General features: G+C 40.8%; 1 protein-coding gene across 10 annotated transcripts in view; it reads left to right on the top strand.

Moving 5' to 3' along the window:
- The window catches only part of agrn (agrin), a 201,025-nt gene that overhangs the window by 129,582 nt on the left and 46,377 nt on the right, over positions 1–25,066 (top strand). For all 10 annotated transcript variants that reach the window (XM_056733757.1, XM_056733749.1, XM_056733750.1 and 7 more), the window contains 5 exons: positions 1,270–1,494; positions 3,354–3,557; positions 15,124–15,345; positions 18,492–18,692; positions 19,782–19,982. In XM_056733757.1, the coding sequence (XP_056589735.1) occupies positions 1,270–1,494; positions 3,354–3,557; positions 15,124–15,345; positions 18,492–18,692; positions 19,782–19,982 (1,053 nt within the window). The remainder of the gene's footprint in view (positions 1–1,269; positions 1,495–3,353; positions 3,558–15,123; positions 15,346–18,491; positions 18,693–19,781; positions 19,983–25,066) is intronic.

The following is a 25,066-nucleotide window of genomic DNA, read 5'->3' as shown; positions in this document are numbered from 1 at the left end:
TGTTGCTTTGTCTTCATTTACAGCTTATTTTGTTCCCTGCTCCTTTCTCTCTTTATTCACTTGTGTTTCTTCCTCTCCTCTTGGTCTTTGTTTTGTTTATGTGTTTTGTCTTTACGCTAGTCTTTCTTGTCTAATTTCCTCCGTCCGCTCTCAGCGCCTCTCGTCTTTTGCTCTCTCTCCGTGCGCTTCTTTCTCTTGTATGATTGCGTGACTTGCTCGCGGCTTGGCATTGTCTAGCGCGACACCGGCTGATAAGTCCTTTGTGTCGTTTTGTTTCTGAAAAGTGTGGAGGCAGGAGAAACTGTCACACTTATTTCTATAGCCATCATGGCATTTCTATTACAATTATGTGGGATCTTGCCAAGGCCGGGCCCCGAAGCCCCCTGAGGGCCCTGTAGACCCATCAGCTCTCACCCACACATCACTCCTCTCCCATCAGCTGTCACCCTTATCTTTTCATACTTCACTGTTGCTGCTCAATAAATGACATGCTTTTGACAACATCTCCATCAATGGTGGCTTGAAGATGCTTTCAGAAAAGGAGAACAACCTACTCTTAAAAGTTTAAAAGTTTGTAAAAGCCGTTCTGAATGGAAAATCAGAGATGAAAGCTGGGCTTTGAAACATAGTTGCTGATTTGGAGCGGCAACCGGTTAACATAATGAAATAACAACCATTAGTTTCAATTGGATTTAATTTTATCTCAAATGTTTTAGCTGAGTTGTTATTTTGTGTATAGTTTATTTCAAGGGACGGTTCATCAAGAAACAACTGTCATCATTTTCTCACCCTCGAGTTGTTCAAAATCCGTATACATTTATTTGTTTAGATGAACAATGAGAAAGATATTTGGAAGAATGCTTGTAACCAAGTTCATGACCATCATTAACTACCATAGTAGGAAAAATGACAATGAAAGTCAAAAGTGCCCCTGAACTGTTTCCTTTCCTACATTCTTCAAAATATCTTCTTTTAAATAAGTTTATAAAGCAGTTTTTCCTATGGTAGTCAATGGTGACCAAGAACTGTTTAGTTACAAGCATTCTTCCAAATATCTTTCTCTATTCATACAGCTTTGGAAGAACAAGAGGGTGAATAAATGATGACAGAATTTTTATTTTTAGGTGAACTGTCCCTTTAAATCTTTCGCATACTAATTGTTCATAAGGAAACATGTAACTACAACGTTTCTAATTAAAATGTTTTGTTACAGTTAATGTAACAACACGTTAATTGTGATTATTAAAATCAGATTTTCTTTTATCCCAGACCCTTGCAGTGACAACATAAACAGCGGGAGTGTGGCCTGCCGGGTAGACCCAAAGACCTACAAACCGTTCACCTTTGCGCCAGCCGAGTCCTGCCCACCCGAAAGCACGCCCATCTGCGCTAGCAACGGTCAGACCTACAAAAGCGAATGCCACATGGATAAGACGGCCAAGCAGAACAACCTAAAGCTCAAGAAGGTCTCTTCAGGCAGGTGCAAAGAGGAAGGTGAGTTTCACTCAAGACGAGGATGGCACCGGCTCTCGGAAGCCCGTGCTCGCGTCTGATAAAGGAGCCCTGCGGCCGCTTTTGATTTATTTTGTCACGGCTGTGGTGCGGAGGCTCAGGACAAATTAAGTCGGGTTAGCAGTACTGTCATGCTTGCACGATACCAATCTCCACAAATCCAATTTGCCTGTCGGGCTCTGGCAGGTGTATTGTGGCGGGACTGTATCTTCGCGGGTGATGAAAAGATCGTCCCTGCCTCGCTCTGAAGCCCTGTGGCAAAGTGCGGAGAGTGCGTGTTTGACTGTGATAGTGCGCGTACGGTGGCTTAATACGCGTCTGCGCGAACCCTATTCGTGCCTTGAGCGATTGCGCCGGTGTTTGTGGTCCCAGCACAGAGCAACTGTGTGTGTCTGTGCGTTTGTGTGTGGGTGTAACTCAAGACGTGACAGCAGCTGTCTCAAATGAATATCCTACAGTATGAGATTTCCAGATTTGCTGCTAGCATGTGTTCAGGATACAGTAAATCAGTACTTGCATCCAAAAGTATAACTCCTCCCACTGAACGACTGCCTTCCGTGTGTTGCATGTGGGTAGTTAAAGACACATTCACTAACCCTGTTTGGTTTTCGAAAGGGATAGTTTAACCGAAATGTTAATTCTGTCATTATTTACACATCCTCTTGTCATTTCAAATTCCTTTGACTTTCTTTCTTCTGCAGAACACAAAAGAAGATATTTTGAAGAATGTTGGTAACCGAACAATGGCTGTATGAATGGCCATTCCCTTCTATTGTATGGACACAAAACCAATGCAAGTCAATGGTTACCACCGTTGTTGAGGTTACAGACATTCTTCAAAATATCTTATTTTGTGTTCTGCTGAACAAGAAAAGTCATTCAGGTTTAAAATGACAAGAGGGTGAGTAAATGATGATAGAATTTGCATTTTTGGGCGAATTATCCCTTTAAGACACCTTCTTGGTGTTGTTGTAGATGACTCATTAGTGTACATCTTTCCAAAATATTGTCTTTATAACCTTCTGTCCAAATAAAATAACTTGCTTTGCTTGAAACATTCATTTTTATAATGTCTTTTTATGCAGCAGTCACCTGCACATTTACAGTAGGTCTGGCTTTATTATGACTCCATTCGGCTGAAATTTTAATTTAAAGCTGACATTTAAGCTGCAACTCTTAACTTGTTAAAAATAGACAAAAATTTGTTATTAGCAAGTACCTAAAAAAGCTGTCCCCCATTCACAATGCTAAGCTTATAATGATTTATAAGTTGAGCTGTCGGGTACAATTGTATGAAATGTCGATTTGGGATCATTTAAGCACATAAATAAGAGTTTATTTTCAGTTTATAAAACACAGATGGCGATAAAGAGGCGAAAGTGTCCAAATGGAGCTTGAAAATAAAATCTGAAGTTCATTTGACTTCCATTCTTTTGTCCTATGAGACCGCTCACATCAGTATGTCACATCTTTAAAAAACAGGTCGGATAATGCAATCAAACGTAAATCAAGCTCAGATTGTACAATGACATAATGGGTCTCTTCATTTTCTCGAACAGATGAAAGGCTGCTGTAATTACACGCCGCCACGGCCGGTCTGTGACAGCTTAACACAACTACGGGTGGAAAAAACACCCCAAATCAATCTGAATGGAATTAGATAATTGATTAAATAATCAGGCACGGTAATTAATTCAAAACCCCTGAGTGAGTCGATATCCCACGTCTGATCGAGCGAAAGAGAGAGAGAGATGTCTCCAGTCAGTGTCGATTAGCGCAAGGACAGTTACTATCGTTTGTCACGTTGTTGACGCATGTACACGTGTGTTTCTGTTCTCCAGGAGGATGCCCGTCTTGTAAGTTCAACGCAGTGTGTTTGCATGAAAACGGAGAGTTTCGGTGTTCCTGCGACCCCATACAATGTGACGGCACGTACAGGCCGCTGTGCGGAAAGGACGGCAAGACCTACATCAACGATTGTGAGAGGAAACTCGAAGAGTGCCGGACGAAGACGGACATTCCCGTTAAACAACTTGGGCCTTGTGGTGAGTGCGGAACTGTGGAGAATTGTGGGATTGTTCTTCTCCACTGTACAGTTGTTTTTTGTTTCTGAAGTGTGTCTCAGGAATTCTGCGTGATGGACAGTGTTGTGGAGAACAATTCTGTAAAAGCTACTGTACATTTGTCAGTTTCTTGAAGTTTTTTATGTGACATTTGAACATGCAGCTTCCAGTCCGATTAGGATTCAGATATCATGAATCAATAGTTAATAGTTAAAATAAATAAATAAAAATGTGTTATTAATTATTGTAAACAGTTTTTTAAATATATTGTATTACTGAAAATAATATTTGATACAAATTATTTTATGTGTTATCTACTTAATTGTTTTCCCCAACATTGGTAAGCAAATACAGCTATTGTTTAATTGGAGATGTATGTCTGGTGTCTGTTCTGCTTGTTTATGCGTGTTTGACTGTGTCCTGCCGGGAAACTCTTGTGGAAGGTGCTCATTCTCTTTCATCGTCATGGCGCCCTCAGCTCCGATGACACATGAAACACTGACTTCATGTTTCATTCATATCCTCATCCCTCCACTGCCTCCAGTTTTCCACGCCAGCCCTTCCATGTTCAACTGTCTCGTCATTTCCCCCCTTGGTCCTTCCTCCCTTTTATGTGCTTTTTTGGCTGTCTTTAAACCGTGTTTTTTCTGTTCCAGTGTATCTCTCTGTCTGTCTTTGTCCGTGTGACGTCTGCTCAGGGCTGCTGTTGGACACACCACCCCTTGAGAGCGGGAAAGAGGTCAACCTCTGACCTTTCTTATTGGGATTCTGTAGGTCTCCTTCAGGTGGCCCTCAAATGGGCTGGTTTTCTTTCTGTCTCAACCCTGTCTTTCTCTCTCTTTTGTGTGTTGGAGGATGTTGGAGTGGCCCTCCCATCAGCTATAGACTTCATGGTGCTATTGCCACTTGAAGTGGAAGTTTAATTTATCCATGCTTTGTGTTTCCTCTAACTCCTGATGCCCTACTTAATGACCCCTGTTGTTCCCTTAGTACCCGCTTGCATGGATGCATGCATGCAGCCTGCCTTGGTAGGCGCTGCCAATTTAGTATCCCGGTGAACCCTGTAGCCAGAAAGAGTGTCGTAATAAATACATAACTTAAGAAGACTGGCGAGGAGAGGAAGTCATAGATATGTTTCTATGTGAGTTAAAGTCCTCTAATCTCATTGGACTGGTAGCGTGGCACTGTAGTATTTAGTACAGTAGTATATTGCTTAAAGGGGTAGTTTATCCCAAACTAAAAATTCTGTCATCATTTACTCACCCTCATGTCATTCCAAACCTGCAGGACACAAAAGATGATATTTTAAAGCTCTGCTGTAACTCAGTGGTAAGAGCATGGCCTTAGCAATGCCAAGGTCATGGATTCAAACTTAGGGATGGCACATACTCAGAAACGTACATTATGTAGTATAATGCAGTATAAGTTGCTTAGGATAAAAGCGTCTGCTAAATGTGTAAATGTTAAAGAACGTTAAATCAATATTGGCCCCCATTGACTGCTATTGTACTAAACCACTGAGACATTTCTCAAATATCTGCTTTTGTGTTCCACATAAGAAACAATCATGCACAGGTTAAACAACATGAGAGTGAGCAAATGACAGGATTTTTATTTTTGGGTGAACTATTCCTTTAATTATAAGTTGCATAACCAAAGTATTTTAAAGGACAGCCAAAAGTAAACTTTGAGTTTTAATTTCCTCTCCAAACCAAAAATGCATACTTCATTATTCTCAAGGCAGCAATGTAAAAAAGCTTGAAAGGAAAAAACAGGTTCTGGACAGCATGTTAATTATGGGCAGATGAAGTTAATCCTTGGCTGTTTTGGCAGGGATCGGAATTCAAACACATTTTAATGGTACAGAAATATCTCAGCTTTATATTCCCAATGCTATGTGTGTCCTATTCCCTGGCAGCACATATGAGGTAACTATGAAGCTGGATGCGTCTCTCTTTTCCCCTCCTTCTCACTTTCTTTCTTCTCTCTTAACTATCAGCCTCCGTGACTCATTAGGATTGTTTTCGAGTCTTCAGCAAAGGATGCATAAATTAACATGCAAAGAGGCATAGAGCTTCTGTCGTCTGCTTTATTTCTGACAAAGTAAATGTTTTGGTCCTCTCAGGCTTTCACTGGTGGCAAGTTACAGTATGTCATTTTTTTTAAACATTTATTTATATTTGCATATTCCGCAAACAGAACATTAATTAAACATCAAAAGCCCGCTGGCGGACCTGAGCCGGGCCGGCTGCCTTTCATGCAGGGGAAGATATAGAGTTTTGATGAACAAAGTGTTGCGCTTTGGACACCTGGATTCAGTTTGATGTTTAATGCAGAAAGTTGAGCTCTGTCCTCTCTCTTTAGCTCAGTTTTCCTCTCCCTCATTAAGTTTGTTGCAGACGGGACACAGCGGACATTTTTGCGGTGTCAGTCCTATAGTAGACATCCATTTGTGACAAAGCTCAGTGGGAAGCGTTTAAATGGACATTTCGGCACACGGAAATCAATAGCGGAGTGTGCACACGTGCAGGTTTGAGCACTTTGAAGCTGCAAACGTGTCCGAATTCTGTTCCGGCCCCTGACCTGGCCTGGTACCTGTTGTCCTCCGAGAGAAACACAGCTGGGATTCTCTGTCAGCTCTGCTTTTACAGAGACGCAATTTGTTCCGAAATGAATGAAATGTCTGGTGCTGAGAAAGGTCAACGTGAGACGCTGCGTATGAGGAAATGAGAAAAAACATGGTAGATGTAGATATATTGAGAACAAAAGACCCAAGATACGCAAGGCAAGATTGTGTCCTGTCGAAAGGACTCTGTTCAGGCTCTGTTAATGTCATTGTGGGTTTCTAAGGTTGTTATTTGTGAGGCAGCAGATAAATCTAAGCACCTCATATCAAGAGAGGCGGTGGTGGATGTGTGGAAGACAGGCATGAGAAGGAAAGAAATGTTATAGGGTTAGAGCTCCGCCCACTTTATGCTCCCTGATTGTATGGCGGTGCCATCTTAAATGCGCTTCAGGATGTAATATCCATCACTTACAGTTCCAGAAACATCCAGTCAGAGATGCACTCAATGTTCAGCCAGGCTTCTCATATAGAACCTGATTTTTTTTCTTGAACACACACAGATTGAATGAGTCTCATGGGACACAAAGATGGAATCTTTAAAATTAAACTGAAAATCTGTTTAGTTTCTTTAATTTGAAGTGGGTGAAAATTACACTGCGAGGGATGATAATACATTCAATTCATTTCTTACAATTTTTTTCATGGCTATACAATGTTAGATGGGAATATAGACACTTGAAAACACTGGTTCAGAAGCACCTACTGTTAAAGGGATAGTTCACTCAAAAACTAAATTCTGTCTTTATTTACTCACCCTGGAGTTGTTCCAAATTTGCTTTTTTTGTTCTGATGATTCCAAGAGAAAGTTGTCAGTGAACAAATAAATCGCATCCCCCATTTACTGCCATAGTAGGGGCAATAAATACTATGGGAGTCAATGGGGGATGAGATCAGTTTTGTTACTGACATTCTTCCAAATATCTTCTCTTGGGAACAACTGTAGAGTTTGGTTCCAAAATGAGATGACTCAGTTTTTTTATTTTTCAAAAATCATGTTTTTATTATCTTATTAAGTTTTTATGATGTGTTATGGTGTTAGTTAGCTGAATTTTTTGTTATTATGGCTCAAATCAAAACAAACCAACTGCAATTTGATTGATATTAATTGGAATTTACAATAAAAAAAGCATGTTATCTCATTTTGGAACAGAACTCTTCAAATACATTTTTACAGGTTTGGAAAAATCTGGGGGTGAGTAAATGATGACAGAATTTTCATTTCTGGGCTTACTATCCCCTTTTTTTAAAACGGGCGTAAGACACAGGGTTTCTGCCAATCTGATATTAATCTTAAGCAACTATTCCTTTTTCATACTTCATATCTTCGAAGAGTATTTAGTTTGAACACATTTTTAGAAGATAGATACAGCTTCATGAATGTTTCCGAAGACATGCGGCGTGTGCGGGGGGGAGGGGAGGCCCGAACCATACCACGTGCGTACCCATTGTCAATGATTCAGTTTCAAACATCTCCAAATCCAGCATTATATCCACAGTTTATATAACATTCATTACCCAAATGCAGTGAACAAACAAATGCCTGAACTTCGCATCCGTGCATGCTCCTTCTCCTGTGGCCGGGCCGTGTGCTTTTCCAGGAGAATTGTCCAATAAGGGACTAAGAAAAGTTATTACGAAACAGTTTTATATGTTAAAAAAAAACTTTCCGAAACCTGTACGATCACTGGGGGAGTGTATCGAGCACAGAAATACTATGTAATACGCCCAACTCGTTTTTTGACAAGTTGACCACGTTAAACATCGTAAAGAAGTCAAAATGAACATCGTTGCAGGGCATTAATATAATTAGATTTGTTAAACATTTTAAATTGGTTTTAGATGTTCTGTTGGTTGAATTCTTTTCAAATCTTTATGTAGTGTTAAAAAACTGAAACGGGAAGTTCTTCTGGATCATCGTTGTCTACGTTTTCTAAAGTGGCCTTTAGTACCATGATGCTTTTTTGTGTACCAAACATTCGTGTGCAGATGAATTTTCAAGTTTTATTGACCGAATAGTCAACACCCAGGTACACAACAGTATCGCGTATTAACAGAATGTTTTACATCCCTCACGGCGTCATTTTCATTCGAATCAAATTAAAAACAGCGTCTGCTTTGACTGAGTCCTTGACTGATGAGGTTTGTGCATTATTGCCGCTCAGCCTTGTTCAGTGTAATTTCAGAACTCTATAACTCAGTGGGTGTGCCGGTCGTAATGGACTCCTAATGATAAGCGAAGAGAGCAGTCTGTTTCTCTAGGCAGCAACGCAAGATGGATCCGACAAATGAAGCTGACCTAAATACACAGCTGTCATTAAAGTCCGGAGGATGTTTCATAGCTTGCATTGAGAAGAACCTAAGAATACACCATCTCTCACTATCTGTCTCTCTCATTCTTTTCTCACCGCAGTAGCTCATAAAGACTAACAATGGGCGCAGACTTGTTCGCAATGTCATTGAGCAAGAGCTCCGTGAAAAGAGGTGCCTGGGAATCGGGCGCCCCAGGTGACAATGTGCTCTGATTAATATTTATCATTTGCATATTTATTTGATTACCATCTCGCGCTGAAAACAGTACAAACTTGGATTTTTTTTCGCTGTGGAAAAAAAGAAACAATAACAAGTTAAGCACCCATTGAACTTTGGAGGGCCCAGAGAGATGTGTGTAATGAATCCAATTAGACGTGTAGATTGAAGAGCCGGGGTAGCGTGATTATAATTGCCGTGAACCTTTGCACTGGGCTGTGCGAGGAGAGGTTGAATCTGGGTCACTGTTGTAAGTTGGAAAGCTCAGTGTTTGTGCTAGGATGCTCTTTGTAAAGCACGCTTCTGTAATGCACATCTGCCTTCCCTCTTGTTTACCTCCATTCCCTCATCTTCCTCTGCTTGCCTTTCTCTTTTCTGTTTTAAGTGCTATGCGCAATGCTTCCCATCTGCTGAAACGGATCTATGGATCCGTCTCGATCTGTACTCTGCTTTTAAGCTCGCTTTGTGTCTTTTGTTTTGCTTTTCCCTTCCCTGCTGAAAAAAGATGATGGATTTAAATGAATAGTTCTCCCCAAAAATCATACTTTATTTACCCTCTTGTCAATTAAAATTCAATGACTTGAATTGGTTTCGTGTCCTTACAGTAGAAGTGAATGTTCAGTTGCCAACATTCTTCAAAATATCTTCTTTTGTAATCTGAAGATGAAAGAAAGTCATACAGGTTTGAAATGTCAAGAGAGGGAGTAAATGATGATAGATTGATAGATGATTTTTTTTGGTTTAAACTATCCCTTTAAGAGACTAGCATGTTACCAACTAAACCAGCTGTAGATCAAAAAGACTGTAATGTGTTTATTTTTCAGAAGGGAAATTGTCCCCCTCCTTTCTTTCACACTTGTTATCTGCTGTTTTTGCTTTCCGTATGTCCGGTTTCACAGTGTCTTACCTCATCCATGTCCTCCCTTGTGGTGCGGAGAAAGCGACAGAATTAGTTCCTTGGTTAAATTTTTAATGCGTGTGGGGAAAGAAAGTTTATACGCCCTTGAAGCCTTTGTTTAGTGATAAGCGCTCCTGCAGAAACCAAACACTGCCTCTGGGGGGATTTACGCTTGTGTCATGCTAATATTTCCTTCTCTCTATTTCCTTCACACCTTCTCCTACACGCTAATAAATGTTTCCCCCTCAAGCTGAAGGGGAAGGTAGGGAATGAAAGTGAGGAAAAAGTCAACCGAGGGGGAGTCACAGCTTCAGCGGTCTGTTATGCAGAGACACAGGAAGTGAGACTAGCACAGCTTGCTGGAACTCCCAAACTCCTCTCGTATTGGCAAGATGTGAGGGAGCGAATAGATGGAAAAGCCGCTGTTTCTCACGCTCGTGTGAACGCTCGTATCACGATTCACACATGCACCGTAATCCTGATACGAGGCTTTAAGCCGAGCAGATCTCCATATGTATGTGCTACGGCAGTTCTGCTGAATAATTCTTAGCATTTACGGTCATAACGCCGTGTTAAACTTACTAGTGTTTCGTGCAGATTTGTCAGAGCTGATGGTATATCACCTAAGGGGCGTGCTGGCTGGAAATTGTGGTTAAGCAAGTTAAATGAATAGTTAAAAAAAACCTAAAATGTTTTCATATCAGTCTTTCAAACCTGTATGACATTCTTCCATTTAATCCAGAATAAACAGGGTTGCCATGTTTGCGGTTTTCCCACTGATTAAAATGTTTTTGCAGATGAGGAAGTTGTTTATGAAAACTGTGTTTTTGCCCCGTCTTTGGTAAAAGTAGGCAAATTTGGAGTTTTCTGTTTTAAAGGTGAAGCGTATCATTTTTTGGAGGCTCTATTGACAGAAATGCAACATAATATACATTACCATGTCTTCAGAGGTGTGCAGAATGAACTATTTCTATTAACATAGACCGCGATTCCCCTTGCTTAGAATTCATGGTTTAAGCAGGCACGTTTTGAGTTTTTGGCATTTTTGGTATTTGAGCAGCTGTCGCTGGGCTTGTTTTGGGCCATTAGGATAGTTTATCAGATCTGGCAACCTTGCCACAAAAGTGATTTCAAAAAAGAAATTCGCGTTTGATTGACATCCAGGTGAACAAGCAGAATGTTTATATTTGTGTGAAATCTTGCAAGAATGGGTGCGTCCACTGGGTGGACGGGCTATCAGGATAAACCATGTCGCCCTGACATGAAACGAAAAGAAACCTTTGTATTTCTTTCTGTGTAATAGCCCTTAACACTGCGTTTTAGTGGCAATTGTAATTAAACGGTACACGAACAATTTTAATATGAGTGTGCAGTGTAATTGTAGAGCTGGGGGCGGGGCCACAGCACTGCTATTATATAACACCTCAGAGAACCTCGAAATGTGGCGGAAGTGGCCTGAAGAGTGTGACACCCTTTGCCCACAGTTCCTGATCACAGCTATTACTGAGCTCTTCCAACCCCTGCTATTTCCTCACACCTTCTCATTACCAGGCCAGCTTTTCCACACATGCCCGCTCACATTTTCGCGTGGGCTCCTAATTAATATACTCCGACACTTTTCGACGTCGATTTCTTCTTACTTACGGCCCGTCTCTTGTAGATTTCCTCTTCGTTAGCTACGTGAACCTCAAAAAACTTCAAATGTGCCAATTGTGTGTGCATCTCATCTCAGTGGCAGTCCCAAAGAGGCATATGGCTGTCATCCAGCGTACAGCTGGAGTCCTTGAAGGCTGGCGCTGTAGCACAGGCCTCGGGGATGGCAGCCCACTATTTCAAAGAGGCTCTGCCACTCTGAGAAAAAGACTCATTTTTAACTGAGAGAATATCCAAGCCATCTCACTTTTCCAAAGCCAGGCGGTTGAAAGTTTTTTTTTTACAAAGTATGTAATCGTAGTTGCATCCAACGTTGTTTCTCCGAGAACTTTCTGCCGTTCTTTAACTTATTAAATCTGCAAAAAAAAATCAACCCCCTGAGAGGAAAAACAAAATAAGAGAGCGTTAGAAAGGGAGTACGTATAAGCGCTGGTTTTCTTTTCCGTTTTCTGCCTCTGTCTTTTTTTAGGGTGAAAAATTCTTTCATCTTTTAAAGAAACAAAGAACAGCTCGGGACGAGGCATTATCGCAGGCTGCGGTTGGGTTTCGGAGACGTGCCATGAGAAACGGGTCATCGCACCATTCTGAAGGCCAAAAGGGCTTTACTGATGAGCCCGATCTCATCATCTTCCAGCGCGGCGCTTAGAATGCGCAGATGGACAGGTGTTGGGAGAGGAGATCTGGAGGAAAAGCCCGCTTTCAAGGCCTGCAAAATTAGGCAGTGATCCACTGTTTACACACTTACGTGCCAGTTCGGGCGTATTTTAAGCTTTCCTTCTCGGGAGAGAAATCAATAGCCCTGTTCCAGCGGAAACATTCCCTTAGAAGAGTTTCCACTGTAGGACACTTTTAGATCAGCAGAGGAACACAATATTCGTGACGGTAACCTGCTTGCTTCCCACTTGTGTTTTTATTTTGTACTTAGAGTGGGTACATGTATGGATTTAGAACAGATATGTGTGTGGGGAGAAGGAAAACGTGCTTTGCAGCACGAAATGCGTCTTTTGATGCGTGCTTAGCTTGATATGGGTTTGATATGCTCTCCTTCTTCTCCCAGGCTGCAGCTTTCAGGTGTGGGGTGGGAACTCATGGAGTAGCAAGGAAGAGGTTCGATTGGGGTTGCGTTCCAATCTTGAACCGTCCCAAGCCATTCACTTAATCCCAGAATCTATTGTCGGATGAGAGTTTGCTAAACAGATCCGAGTTACGTGTGTCAAACTGTAAATACACGATTACCAAATCATTAAACGGACACAATAAGTCCTACTTCATGTGTTAGCAATCATCGATTGTGACTCATTTTGAACCCAATTTCACTAATGCTAATCTGCACATTAGAGTTATACTAAACTTGGTTACAGTGAACAACACGTGTTACCATGTGCTTTGTAAATGTGCACGTGGAAGTAAATGGAGTGTAGATGTCTGGACAGTGTGACCTCACCTGAGGGTTTGGCTGATCTTATAAGGTATCTTGTAAGGCAGGATAATTAGATTTCCTACTTTTAGGCGCCCTAGGCAGCTAGATTTTAGAACAAGGCACCAAAGCATCTCTCTTATCCTTTCTAAAACTTCAAACCGTGAAATGAATTTGTTCTCCTGTATTATTTTGTGCTTATTTGTCCCCATCATATTGGAAAAGAAAGTTATTTTGATTTATCTGAAGACGGCGCGAGGCCTATTTGTGTGTGATATTAAATGTATCAATGCGCCTGTAATATTATTTGTACGATGACATCTAATCCAGGAATAATTACTGCCGTGACAGCACCATAGGAAGCACAGGTAGGGGGCGCTTACACACACTCTTAAAATAACACAGAGGAGGAGGGATGCCATACACACACTCGTCTAATTTATATGTACACATGTACAAAGGCAAGCAAACAAACAAACGAGCAGCACCTACACACTAGCCCACACAAACCAACAAGCACCTGCAAACATTTACCGTCACCCTGTCATTTTTACCTCTCTCACAGTACTTGAGTGAACTTGACGTGCTGCCCTTTATGTTGACATGTCTTTATCTTACTGCGGAAGTGCAAACACATCACATTTGATCTTCTACCATTTCGCCACACCTAGCCCCATAATCCCAAAGCATACAAATGTGCGGTGCTTTGTTTATTTTTAATCTAAAGGAATAGCGCACCCCGAAATAAGGTCAACATTTACGCCCATCTTTTTCATTCAAACCCATGTGATTTTTTACTTTCATAGAGTGCAAAAAGAGATGCTAGACTTTTAGATGGTTCATGCCTCAAATCTGACAGAAGTTGTATTAAAAGTAGTTTATGTGATGAACAAGCACTTTTCGCGGAAAATCTATATTATTTACTGAAATCTCATTATTTACTTTTACAGGGCAATAAGAAGAAGCAGCAACATTCTGTATTTATACATTACATTGTTCATTTGTCGTTTACAAAATCATATAGATTGAAAACTGACATCAGGTATGTCTGCTAAGGATCTGGGAAACATCTGCAGTCTAAAAAAGTCTGATGAACGTCTTGTTTTACATACATTCTACATTATAAACATCTTACGGACATCTTTTAGATGTGTATATGACATCTAACAGGAAACAACTCAGAGACGTTTTGCAGATGTTCAAACAAATGAAAAGGACGTCTTGCTGTTGTAAATACAGATATCAAAAAGACGTTTATGAGATTTAAGTGTATCTGTGCTGTCAGGGATTCTTATATTTCTGGGGTGAGCTATTCCTTCAACAGTATTTCCCCCAGAAACCTCTTACCATCTTAAAAAAACATTTGTATTGGGCAAAATAAAGGCGTACTTGGTGACGAAAGTTCTGCTCCAGAGGAAAGTGAGCTATGCTGGTACACTGCTGACCTACTTCCTCTCTCTCTCCCCCTCTCTCTCTCTCTCTCCCTCGCTCTCTGTGAGCATCAGAAGCAGTCTTGTTCTCAGTCCCCACCTCCCCCAGCCCTCTGTCTGCTAACTGCAGCGGTTAATGAACTTACAGTGGAGCTGCCGTGGCACCACTGAGAGTCCCAGTGACTTCCTCTCATGTTCATATTTCATATCTGCGCTGTAACCCAGCGCACTGAATTATTAACTAGAGCACTCCCTTTTCTGCCATGATGCTTTGTGTTTTCCTTTGTGTCTGTCTCTCTTTTTTGCAGTCTGTGTGCCGTTGAGAGAGGTTCGGTAGCGATGCATGAAATGAGATGTAGGTAGTTAGTGTTCTGATTGGACGGTCAAATGAAGCCCCATGTTTAGGGCTACAAAGCGTGGAGCCCCGCACGGATGCTTATCTGTGCATCAACTGGTTCTTAGGACATTATGTCAGACCATCAGGCATTATGGGTAGAGAAAAAACAAGAGAATGGGTCCATGTGAAATGTTGCGTTTTGAGTCAGAAACTAGTGAATTAACTCTTGGATAAATTGAAGTCACGTACGTGCGAAGTTTATAATATGGCAGCACATTTGAATGGTGGGGTACATTCTTGAATTATTGTTGTTTGAACAGAAAACAAGATATGTTTGTGTTCTGTTTATGATTAGATATTTCCGCCTCAGAATAATGCAAGAAAGTATGGAGGTACCATCATTTTTCGAAAGAATCAAGTCACTTGTGTGTCTTGTTTCTGTTCTCTATAGATGGATCCTTTAAATTCCCACATTTCTGGGACTTAGAAGTGTAGTTTATCATACTGTGTTTTGCTCCCGCAGTGTGTACTGTCCTGTATGTGGTTCAAAAAAAAATTGAACCACACAAAAAAAAACTCTTTCTACAAGTCCTCTCTTTCCTTCTCTCCCTACTTTCTCTCATCTGTATGGTAACTCATGTCTCTCAACTTTTTGGAGCAGATCTCAACCTGGTGAGCCCCTGCCTGAAGAAGATCTGCGAGTTCGGAGCGGCGTGCGTGGTGAAGAACGGCGAGGCCGTGTGCGAGTGCTCAGACACGTGTCCGCAGGACCAAGACCCCGTTTGCGGCAACGACGGGCACACGTACCGCAGCTCATGCCAAATGAAGGCCATGGGATGCGCCCTACAGAAACAAATACAGATTCAGCACAAAGGACCATGTGGTGAGTACACACATTGATGCCACTCACTCCCTCGTTGCTTTTCCTCTCGTCCACCCCCTGCACTTAAGCACTCCAGTGATATTTCGAGAGAGGGCTGTAATTTTCCTCCTCCGCGACCTTTTTTTTGAAACGATGCACTTAAGTTAGAATTAAAGAGGGCAGCATCCTTCACGGTAATTGTTTGCATGACTCATGGGTTTTTTGTCTGCCTTTGTAAACGCGCTCCAGATAAGTCTGCGGAGATGCCCGCTCTCCCTCACATATTTGTGTGTATTCCTCACAAAAGGCTTGTAAATCATTTTCTGTTGCCTGTCTTTTGTGTGTTCACTTGGGAGAGGAATATTAAGTGGACTTTCTCGTGGACCTCAGCTAAACCTGCCTGTCTATTTCGCCGTCGACTTAAGTTCAGAGAGCGCGGAGTGAGGCTTTTGTGTTGACGTTTTAAAGAAGTGTGATGCGCTCGCGGTGGCAGATTTGGAGCGGGTGTGGATGGAGTCTTTGAAATGGATGCTGGGGGTCATTTGGTAGCGGCAGGATTCATCTCGGAAAAGAGCGCCGCAGGATAGAGTTGCTCTTTATTGCAGTTCCGCCCATCATACGGTATATGATGCCAGATAGTAAATGGCATATGATGCCGATATCGCTCTCCGCAGAGGCTTCTGGAACATCAGCTTAACTACCCACAGAGCCACGAGAAATAGGCTTGGGTGGGTCCGATTAGAAGCAATCGAGATGAACGCTGTATTAAACTTAAAGGGACAGTTCACCCAAACATGTCAATTCTGTCATCTTTTATTCACCCTCAAGTCATTTCAAACCTTTATAGATTTATTTCCTATGTACGACACAAAATAATATATTTCGAAGAATGTTGGTAACCGAACAACACTGGCCACCATTGACTTCCATTATATGTACACAAAACTTTTTTTCTGACATTTCTCAATGTGTCTTCTAGATAAAATGACGGTAGCTAGTTTTATTTATATTTTTAAACCAACCATGCTCTTGCCGCATTAGTTTTACAGCACCATTGCTGCAGTCGACAGCTCGCTGAAGCAGGTGTAAACGGAACAGGGCAATAAAGACCGGCCCAAACATCTAATCATACAGAAGGAAGCGTTGTTCATTTAGAGCCGTGTACACAGCCAAGCAAGTCGCAAGTGACTTCTATTATTATCTACGTTAATTATGCGACCCATTCAGACCACCGCTCTGCCTTACTCAGACCCCAGCTGTGTTCATGTGGATTTGTTCTTGAACGCTTGCATGTGGGTCACAGTTTGTTGCAACGTGCCCACGTGAGCACGCGATGGTCTCGGCCAAGTTTAATTTCATTTTCTCTGCCTAGAGGGGAGACCTATAAATGCCCTTATCTTTATAGTTCAGGCGCAGTCTGATAGAGATATGATTGACATTGTTTATTATTCTGATTTTTTTCACACCTTTGAGTGGCGCCTGACCTTGTCGGGCAACGACGGGGAAGCGCACCGTCGTAATGAAGCGCGTGATAACTGTCCCTACGAGAGCCGATGCGTATACATTTAAATGCAAGGAAATCAAGAGTCAGCAGCAAACAGGCAATTTTGACTGTTGATTGAAATGTTTGCGGCCACAGTCGGGAGATGTAGGTCACCTGCGTGACACTGAGCTGGCGGAAGAAGACAAATCATCAGGCGGTGAAGAAAGTGAGAGGGCAGTAAATATAAACTTGCAGGAGATGGAGCAGACTATTAGAGCAGGTGCCCTTGCCCAAGCACCAATCGCTGGGGGATTTTTACTGCTATTCACAAAAATTGCTGCTGTGCATCCGACATTAAGAACGTGCTTCCTCTCTTGTGGCCAAAGAGAACAGTTAACCGAACTTCAGAATAATTTACTGTTTAAAGGTGCATGTTTCAGCAAAATTAAGGTTTTTCTTCACTCTGTGAACTAGTGACAGCATTTATCCCAAATTTCAACTTAAAATGAGTTTTATTTGCAGAAAAATTTCAACTGGTCAAAATCTTGAAGCTGGTCCGAATCTCGAAGATCTTGAATACTGCAAAGAAAACAAGTTCATATTCATGTTAAAACCACACAATACTAAAGAATTTACATGTATTTTAGGATTAAAAAGGAATAAATAATGGAATAAGCCTGTTTTTTTCTTAGCAATCTCTCAGTCGATCACGTTGCTGTTGGGAGAATTTGTCATTCCATTCCTTCCCTCCGTATCCTTAAACATTGTTTAATACTTAATGGACGATCATATGTTTTGCACCATCGTCTGCTGGGTCCCTGAACTCATAGGTTGCAACCGATAAAAAAACACCTTTATGAAGACGCATCTGATAAAGGACTATACCTGCGCCCATGAGATTCTGATTTATTGCCCTTCATCGAACTGTCACGATAAAGCGTTTTAGTCGGCCGCTGGGTAGCACGCTGAACCGCTTGTAATAAGCCAACCGAGCGCTCAAGCCCCGAGGCTGACCGAGCGAAGTCGAGGTCACTTTATTAATGCGTAATAAACAGGATGGTAGATGAGAGAGGAGAGATTTATGCATTAGGACCTCTCTCCATTAACAGTAAATCAGCTGTTGTTATTACCCCAGCACTAATTGAATGTGATAGCAGTTGCTCTAATGCAATCCCGCAGGTGTAATTGTCATTGGCCGTGCTTCCTCCCTGCCTGTTGGAAGTACATTTTGTTTTACTGATTAATTGGGCTTTCAGAAATCATAGCGAGATATCTAATATACGGCAGGAGGAGAACCACGGCTGAACTGAGGGGATGGGAGGGTGGGTGAGAAAATGTGGTCTAGTGGAATCGGTGGTGTTTTTAAGTACTTAAGCAAACATTACTGAATAAAAGTAGTAATAAAGGAAAGAATATTGAAATGCAATATCATTAACGTCATATTTTTGATGACAATCTGTGCGACCACTGATCGAATATAAATGACTAACTAAGATACTCCACACCAGTGACATGTGACCATGTTAACACAGCAGTGTCTCTCTAATATGTGCATGACGATGAGGATGCTTTAGCCCCGAATTTGCGGAGAGATTTGAGAAAAGCGGACAGGCGGACGGGAGCCGAGGCTCACGGTGGAATCTGCATCTCAAATCTCTTCACTGACATCACACTTTCATTTCAGCGGACGAGTCCTGCACCAACTGCTCATTTGGCGCGATCTGCGACACTCAGACCGGCCGCTGCGTTTGCCCCAAAGGCTGTTTGGAGATGCAACAGCCGGTGTGCGGCAGCGACGGGTTGACGTACGACAACGAATGCAAGCTGAACGTGAAAGCCTGCACTAATCAGCTGGATCTGAAAGTGGTGGCCTATGGAGAATGCAGTGAGTACACACAACGCCATTCAGTCGGGGTTGTGCGCTGATCAGAATTGAATTGAGATTGCCTTTTGTATTCTGACTCAACATCTTTATTTGAATTCAATTTGACGTAAGGTAGCAAACAGGATGCTGAAATTCAATGGGATTTCTATGTTAGCCCAATGATATCCATGCTGTTAAGTGTGCTCTTTTGTGCTATTTTATTTTTGATTAAAACTTAATTATTTTCTGATAGTTTTATAGACCGTGAAGGAAAACACTTTACAGATCAACAATTTTACAGAACTAGCCGGTGTTAATTCTTCACAATGGAGCCAATAAATGTTAAACTTAATGCATAAAATGAACAACTTAGGCCCGGTTTCACAGACAAGGCATAAGGCTAGTCCCAAACCAGACTAAAATGAATGGGTGACCTGTCTTATCTGACTATAACTTGCCCAGAAATATCTTAAGATATATTAGTGCCAATGTTTTGTCTCAAGAGGCACACCGGTAATATATTGTTCTTAGGCATTTTTATAAATACGACAGAAGTATCTTAATTTAACAAAATCATAGTCCTGGCTTAAGCTTAGCTGTGTCTGTGAAACCGGGTCTTAGAATTGATCTCTTCATACTTGTTTTGCAGTTGGTTTGGACTAAAGAAAGTCTCTATCAAACTTAGTTGAATTCTTCTTCCTGTCATTCTAGTTTAACTTGTAATTCAGCATCCTGTCACCTGTTCAATTGAAATTCCAAATCACGAATTAAAAGAAAGCCAATTCTTAATTTCTGAATTCTGCGCAACCCTGAAATCTGTCCAGCTATCATCTTCATACATTTCGATGCATTCACCAGTTTGATTTTGTCAAAAAACAATACATATAACCATGCAATCGGTCTTCTTGTCTAAACACAAGAAACTGTTTTTGCTCTCTTTCCAACTCATGTTACGCCCTTTTCATTGTTCCACATGCACAACTTAATTCTACAGTTTTTGTGGTTTACAAAGCTACGTGAATCTGTTCTAGAGAAGGTGTTTGTGGGAGTAAAACTGTCTTTCTGTTTGCATCTCAATGATCCTGTCCTGTGATTTGTGTATGCGATCAGAAACCTGTGGCAGCACTGTTTGTAGCTGGGGAGCGCGGTGCGTGCAGAACAAGTGTGAATGTCAGGAGTGCACAGGTCAGCCGGTTAAACCCGTGTGCGGCAGCGACGGAACCACCTACAACAACGACTGTGACCTGCGCTTGGCTTCCTGCAAGAAACAGAGGAAAATAGAAGTGGCCAAACCTGGCGTCTGTGATGAAGGTGAGCTCTAGCGCTTAATGCTTCACTTTAACAATGGAAATGATTCACCAAATGTGACAACCGGAAAGCATTCAGAACCTGAATGCATTCAAATTGCCTTAATTATAAACAATACAGTATATTTTGATGTAGTGCAAAGACATCCATGCGTTTTTAGAAGCGGCTTAATTGTCTAAACACCCACTATGAGATATGACAATTGAAGATCAGACCTCCCTGATATTTCTTCATTTGTGCACAGTTGCAGTCCTGCTCAGGTCTAGCGGAGTTAATGCGTTTGCTCAAAACAGTTTATTGCAGCCAATTTAACCTCCTTGCATTGACTGCACTTAGTGACCTGTCATACAGTATGTGGAGCATAAAACACAGCCATCAGTATGCTGTCTGCGCTCTCTGTGTTTTCTTCTTTGTCGCTGTATTGTGATGATGTCATGTCTCACTTGTGTCATTCTTCGCAGCCTGTTGGCTAGTAATGAATCACATTTCCCCCCCCCAAAGTCTAAACAGAACATTCTGTCGCATTTTTTTCTGCGAGGAAAGGGCCAGAGGGAACTGGGTCCAGTCAATAGACTCTGCCCAAAGGCCAATGGCTCGTGCTTTGTCAGTTTTATTTTCAGTCCAGTGCTATGACCCAGCTGTAGCGTTTGGCCCTGGGCTGCAGATATATTTGAGGAAAAGAAAAATGATCGATTATTACTAAATTTAACTGTTATAAACAGAGAGCTGTTTTGTAAAGTTTAGTTAGTACTTTCAAATGGTATATTTTTTCGAAACACCCCAACCTTTAAGAAAATAGATATAAAAATAACAACATATTAATTATTTAAAGATTGTATGTTTCAAATAATGACATATAGATTATAGAAAGATTAAATATATTAAATAATCACATATATATTTTTATATTTTACATTTAAAATAATGATACACAAATTATAGAAATTTCTTGGGATTAAATAATGGCGTATGGATTATTGAAAGATTATAGATATTAATTAATAATTCATAGATTATAGAAAGATATTATATTTTAAATAATGACATATAGATTATAGAAAGATTAAATATATTATATAATCACATATAAATTTTTTTTAACATTTAACATTTAAAATAATGATATGCAAATTATAGAAAAAATCCAGACATTAAATCATGACATATCGATTATTGAAAGATTATAGATATAAAAAAATAATACATAGATTATAGAAAGATATTATATTTTAAATAATGACATATAGATTATAAAAAGATTCAATACATTAAATAATCACATATAATTTTTTTTAACATTTAACATTTAAAATAATGATATGCAAATTATAGAAAAAATCCAGACATTAAATAATGACATATCGATTATTGAAAGATTATAGATATTAAAAAATAATACATAGATTATAGAAAGATAATATATTTTAAATAATGACATATAGATTATAGAAAAGATTATAGATCTTAAATAATGACATTCAGATTATAGAAAGATTATAGATCTTAAATGATGATAAATAGGTAGTCTATATAAATACATAATGATTACATGCTACAGTTTTATCACTGTGAGTGGGTAAAAACTCAATATGAGAAAAAGAGCCAACCATCAATCATTAAAGACGGTCCTCGTGCACTTGCACAGTAGCTGGAATGATTTTTTTATAAATTAAAGTTATTAAATGTTTGCTAGAGTTGCTGTAAGATTTAATATTTGGTCTAAATTTTGTGTTGTTTTATTCTGAACATAGCAAGCACTTGGTGTTGTTTGACTGAAATAGCTGCACAAAAACATAACAAATATGGTCGTCAAGTGGGCCCCTTAAAGGGAATTTTGGTTTGACATTTGCATGTTGCTGAGTTAGCAGTGTCATACTCCAAGCATACGAATACACAGTATGCACAAGTATTGAGTAAAATTTCAATTACACTGACCTGCCATTTTGAATTGGTGCTGTCACTAAACTCGCCACAGTGAATTATGGGATTGCCTTCTTCACAAAAGAAGAAATGTGATGATGCAGTATAACTTGTGTACAAGAAGGAGCCTAAGAAGTCAGCCTTATCGTATCTTTATAACAGGAGAGCCTGTAGACAGCTCACTTCCTTGAACAGAGGAATAGTTTCCAAATGAAACATCTTCTTGCTGGGTCTTAAGGGTTGTTGATGAATTCATTTATTTAGAGTTGCCTTAAAACGCATGTTCATTATTCATAAGAACAAAATGCCAACGCTCTCTCACTCTCTTATTCGAAGGTTATGAAAAATGACAGTCTTCCCCGCATTTGGCCGTAGCAGTGAATTTATCACCTGTTTAATTTCACACTCTGCTAGTCTGAAGCAAGACTCATTGTAGACACTGACAAAGAGACAGAAGGCTAGCCGAGGATCACCTTGGGGCCACAGCCCCTTTTTAATTGAGTGTACGTTTACTAAATAGGATTATGCATTGAAAATATCAACGGAACACACCCCAATAAGCTTTAAAGCATCGGTCCGTGAGCTTGATCTCCTGCTGGAGGAGGATTTTAGAGGGGTGAACAGGAGAGAGAGAGTGTGCAGCCATCCATTACACACAGGTATCTTCTCATAAAGAACGTCACTCAGCTCTGCAGGCGACCGGGATGCCCAATTGCTCTTGTATGTTGGCAGCGTTACGATTACTCTGAGTACCTCTTTCAATAATGCCCATCTGCAGAGTGACAAATTACAGATAAACCAAAAAAAACGAACAAAAAACATCCGGCCAATCACAAAGGCCGAAGATGTATGTGCGCCCGTAGTGTGAGATTCAGAGGTCAACAACTTGTGATGAATGTGAATGTTGACTCTCTTGGGGAGAAATGAAAAAACGGGAGGCGTAGAGGATGTGCTCTCGTGTGTGTGCCGAACTGAAGTGTGACATTTAGAAGGTCTCTGTGTGTTTCCACTGGAGTTATGCATTCACAGTGAGGCATCCAAGCCACCTGCAACAAACTAACAGTAATCTCTGAAGGTCACCGTCCTCTTCCTGTCTTCCGCCTGACATTTTTTTCTCCTCTCGTTTCTCCCATCTATCTCAGAAAACCCTCTCATCTGTTTTTTTTTTGCTGGAGATATACATTCTCTGTTTACCCACTTTGCTTTCACTCAGCCCAGCTCTTTATTCCTTTAGTTTAGCTCTTCATCTTAATGGACAACCCATGGCTAAATGGACCCTCGTAAGCACATGATTTAGTTAAAGAGACGGGAAGGGACTTTGAGGACGGCTGATGCGTGCATCTCGGTGTTGACTAATTGAAAGGCTGGCGTGCTGCATGGGTGGTGGTGACATCAAAGGACAGAAACCAATTAGCACCTCCTCCCCACCACCACCCACATCTGCGCGCACGTACGGGTTTTATTTATTCACCTTTTTCCGTTGAGTTTATTTCTGCCGGCTCACGAACGCTAATGCTAATGTGTTTCATGTCTTGCTTAGCTTGCACAATTGGGCTTAGATGGCCCAGAGAGTCTCGTGTGCGGAAATGATTACCGGTTCTGCTCAGTGGGCAGGCTTATGAGAGTTTGGAGGCATATTATTTACTACATCAGTGATGAGGAGGACAATTTGATAGCTTATTTGATTCTTTCACCCTCACTTTATTTGTTCTGCAGAACACAAAAGATATTTGGAAGAACGTTGGTAGCCAACAACATTGGACCTCAATGACTTCCACTGTATGAACACGGAGACGTTTCTTAAAATATCTTCTCTTGTGTTCCAGTGAACAAAGAGTCGTGGCGTGAACAAACGATGACAGAATTGTTATTTTTGGTTCCCTTTAATACCGTATGTTGCGCCTCAATAATGATGGTAAGAAAAGATACTTTTTAATAATCAGTCAAAACGTTACATTATTTCCCCTCGGAGTCTCTTGGCTGATCTTAACAAGACTTTGCCCCAAGGCGTGAATTCGGCTCGGCTCACATTAAGCAAAATATCACATCTCTGCACAGCACTTCTGAGGATGGGTTATGCTGTGAAGCAGAAAGCTGCTGTCTGGAGCGAGTCTGTATCAATGTGGCCAGGTCTTCAGGCTCCAGTGCTTCCATTGTTTTCAGGCTGTTGCTAATGAATTGAATGGCCTCCCCAAGTATCGACCCTAGCAGGGGTGTCAGTGTGGATCCTTGATAAGACGTATCGGGGCTGACCAACCCCTAGCAAACCTTTATGGTGACCAGCTCCATAATCTGCTTAATACGATGTTTTAGGCTAAATGGCATTTCCACCTTTACACACTCGATTTAACCAGCAGAGCGCACAGGGTTACCCTACCCTCCTATGTTTATGACGAATGAGGTGCGTTTAGCTCCTGCTGGTAAACTGGGAAAGAGCCGGCAAACTTCAAGGATAGCATTTGTGCATGAAGGCAGCTTAGAAAGACAGGCTTCATAGGCAGAGTAACAGAATTCTATTTGAATTATAAACAGAGAGTGTCTTTGCAATAACCAATCACATATTTAAAAACTACAATATACATTTTTCGCTAGAAATGCAATCAGAAGTTATTGAACGTGAAAATTAAACTTACATTTATACAAAACTATGCTTCAACGGGCGTTTCGGCCGCCATCAAATTTTTTCGAGCTTGAGCATGTTGTTATAGTAACGACAGGTCACTGTCATTGGTTAGCTGTGAAAAAGGTGCTTAATGTAGGCTGTTTTTACATAAAAATGTAAGAAGCTGGCGCTCGCGTTTAAAGAAAAGCATACGCTGGCAGTCAAGTGTAAACACGGCCTGACTTTCTTTCATCTGCAGAACACAAAGGAAGATATTTTGAAGAATGTTGGTAACCATTGACTTGTCATCAATTTTGTGTCTATACAATGGTCAATGATTATCGTTTTTTGGCTTATGACAGAATTTTCATTTTTGGGTGAACCGTCCCTTTAAACTGTGTTCACTCTAATGATAATGATCACAATGATAGAAATCATTTCTATTGTTATTGTTATAGTTGGGGTACAGACAGCTATTCTCTTACATTAAGAGCAATATAAAAAACAATTTTTGGTAAAGTTCTTGTTGTGAACACGACTATGCCGTCATGTTTTAGCTACGTCG

This window comes from Triplophysa dalaica, chromosome 20, assembly GCF_015846415.1.
Source record: "Triplophysa dalaica isolate WHDGS20190420 chromosome 20, ASM1584641v1, whole genome shotgun sequence".
NCBI lineage: Eukaryota > Metazoa > Chordata > Actinopteri > Cypriniformes > Nemacheilidae > Triplophysa > Triplophysa dalaica.
This window is presented reverse-complemented; position numbering and strand designations above follow the sequence as displayed.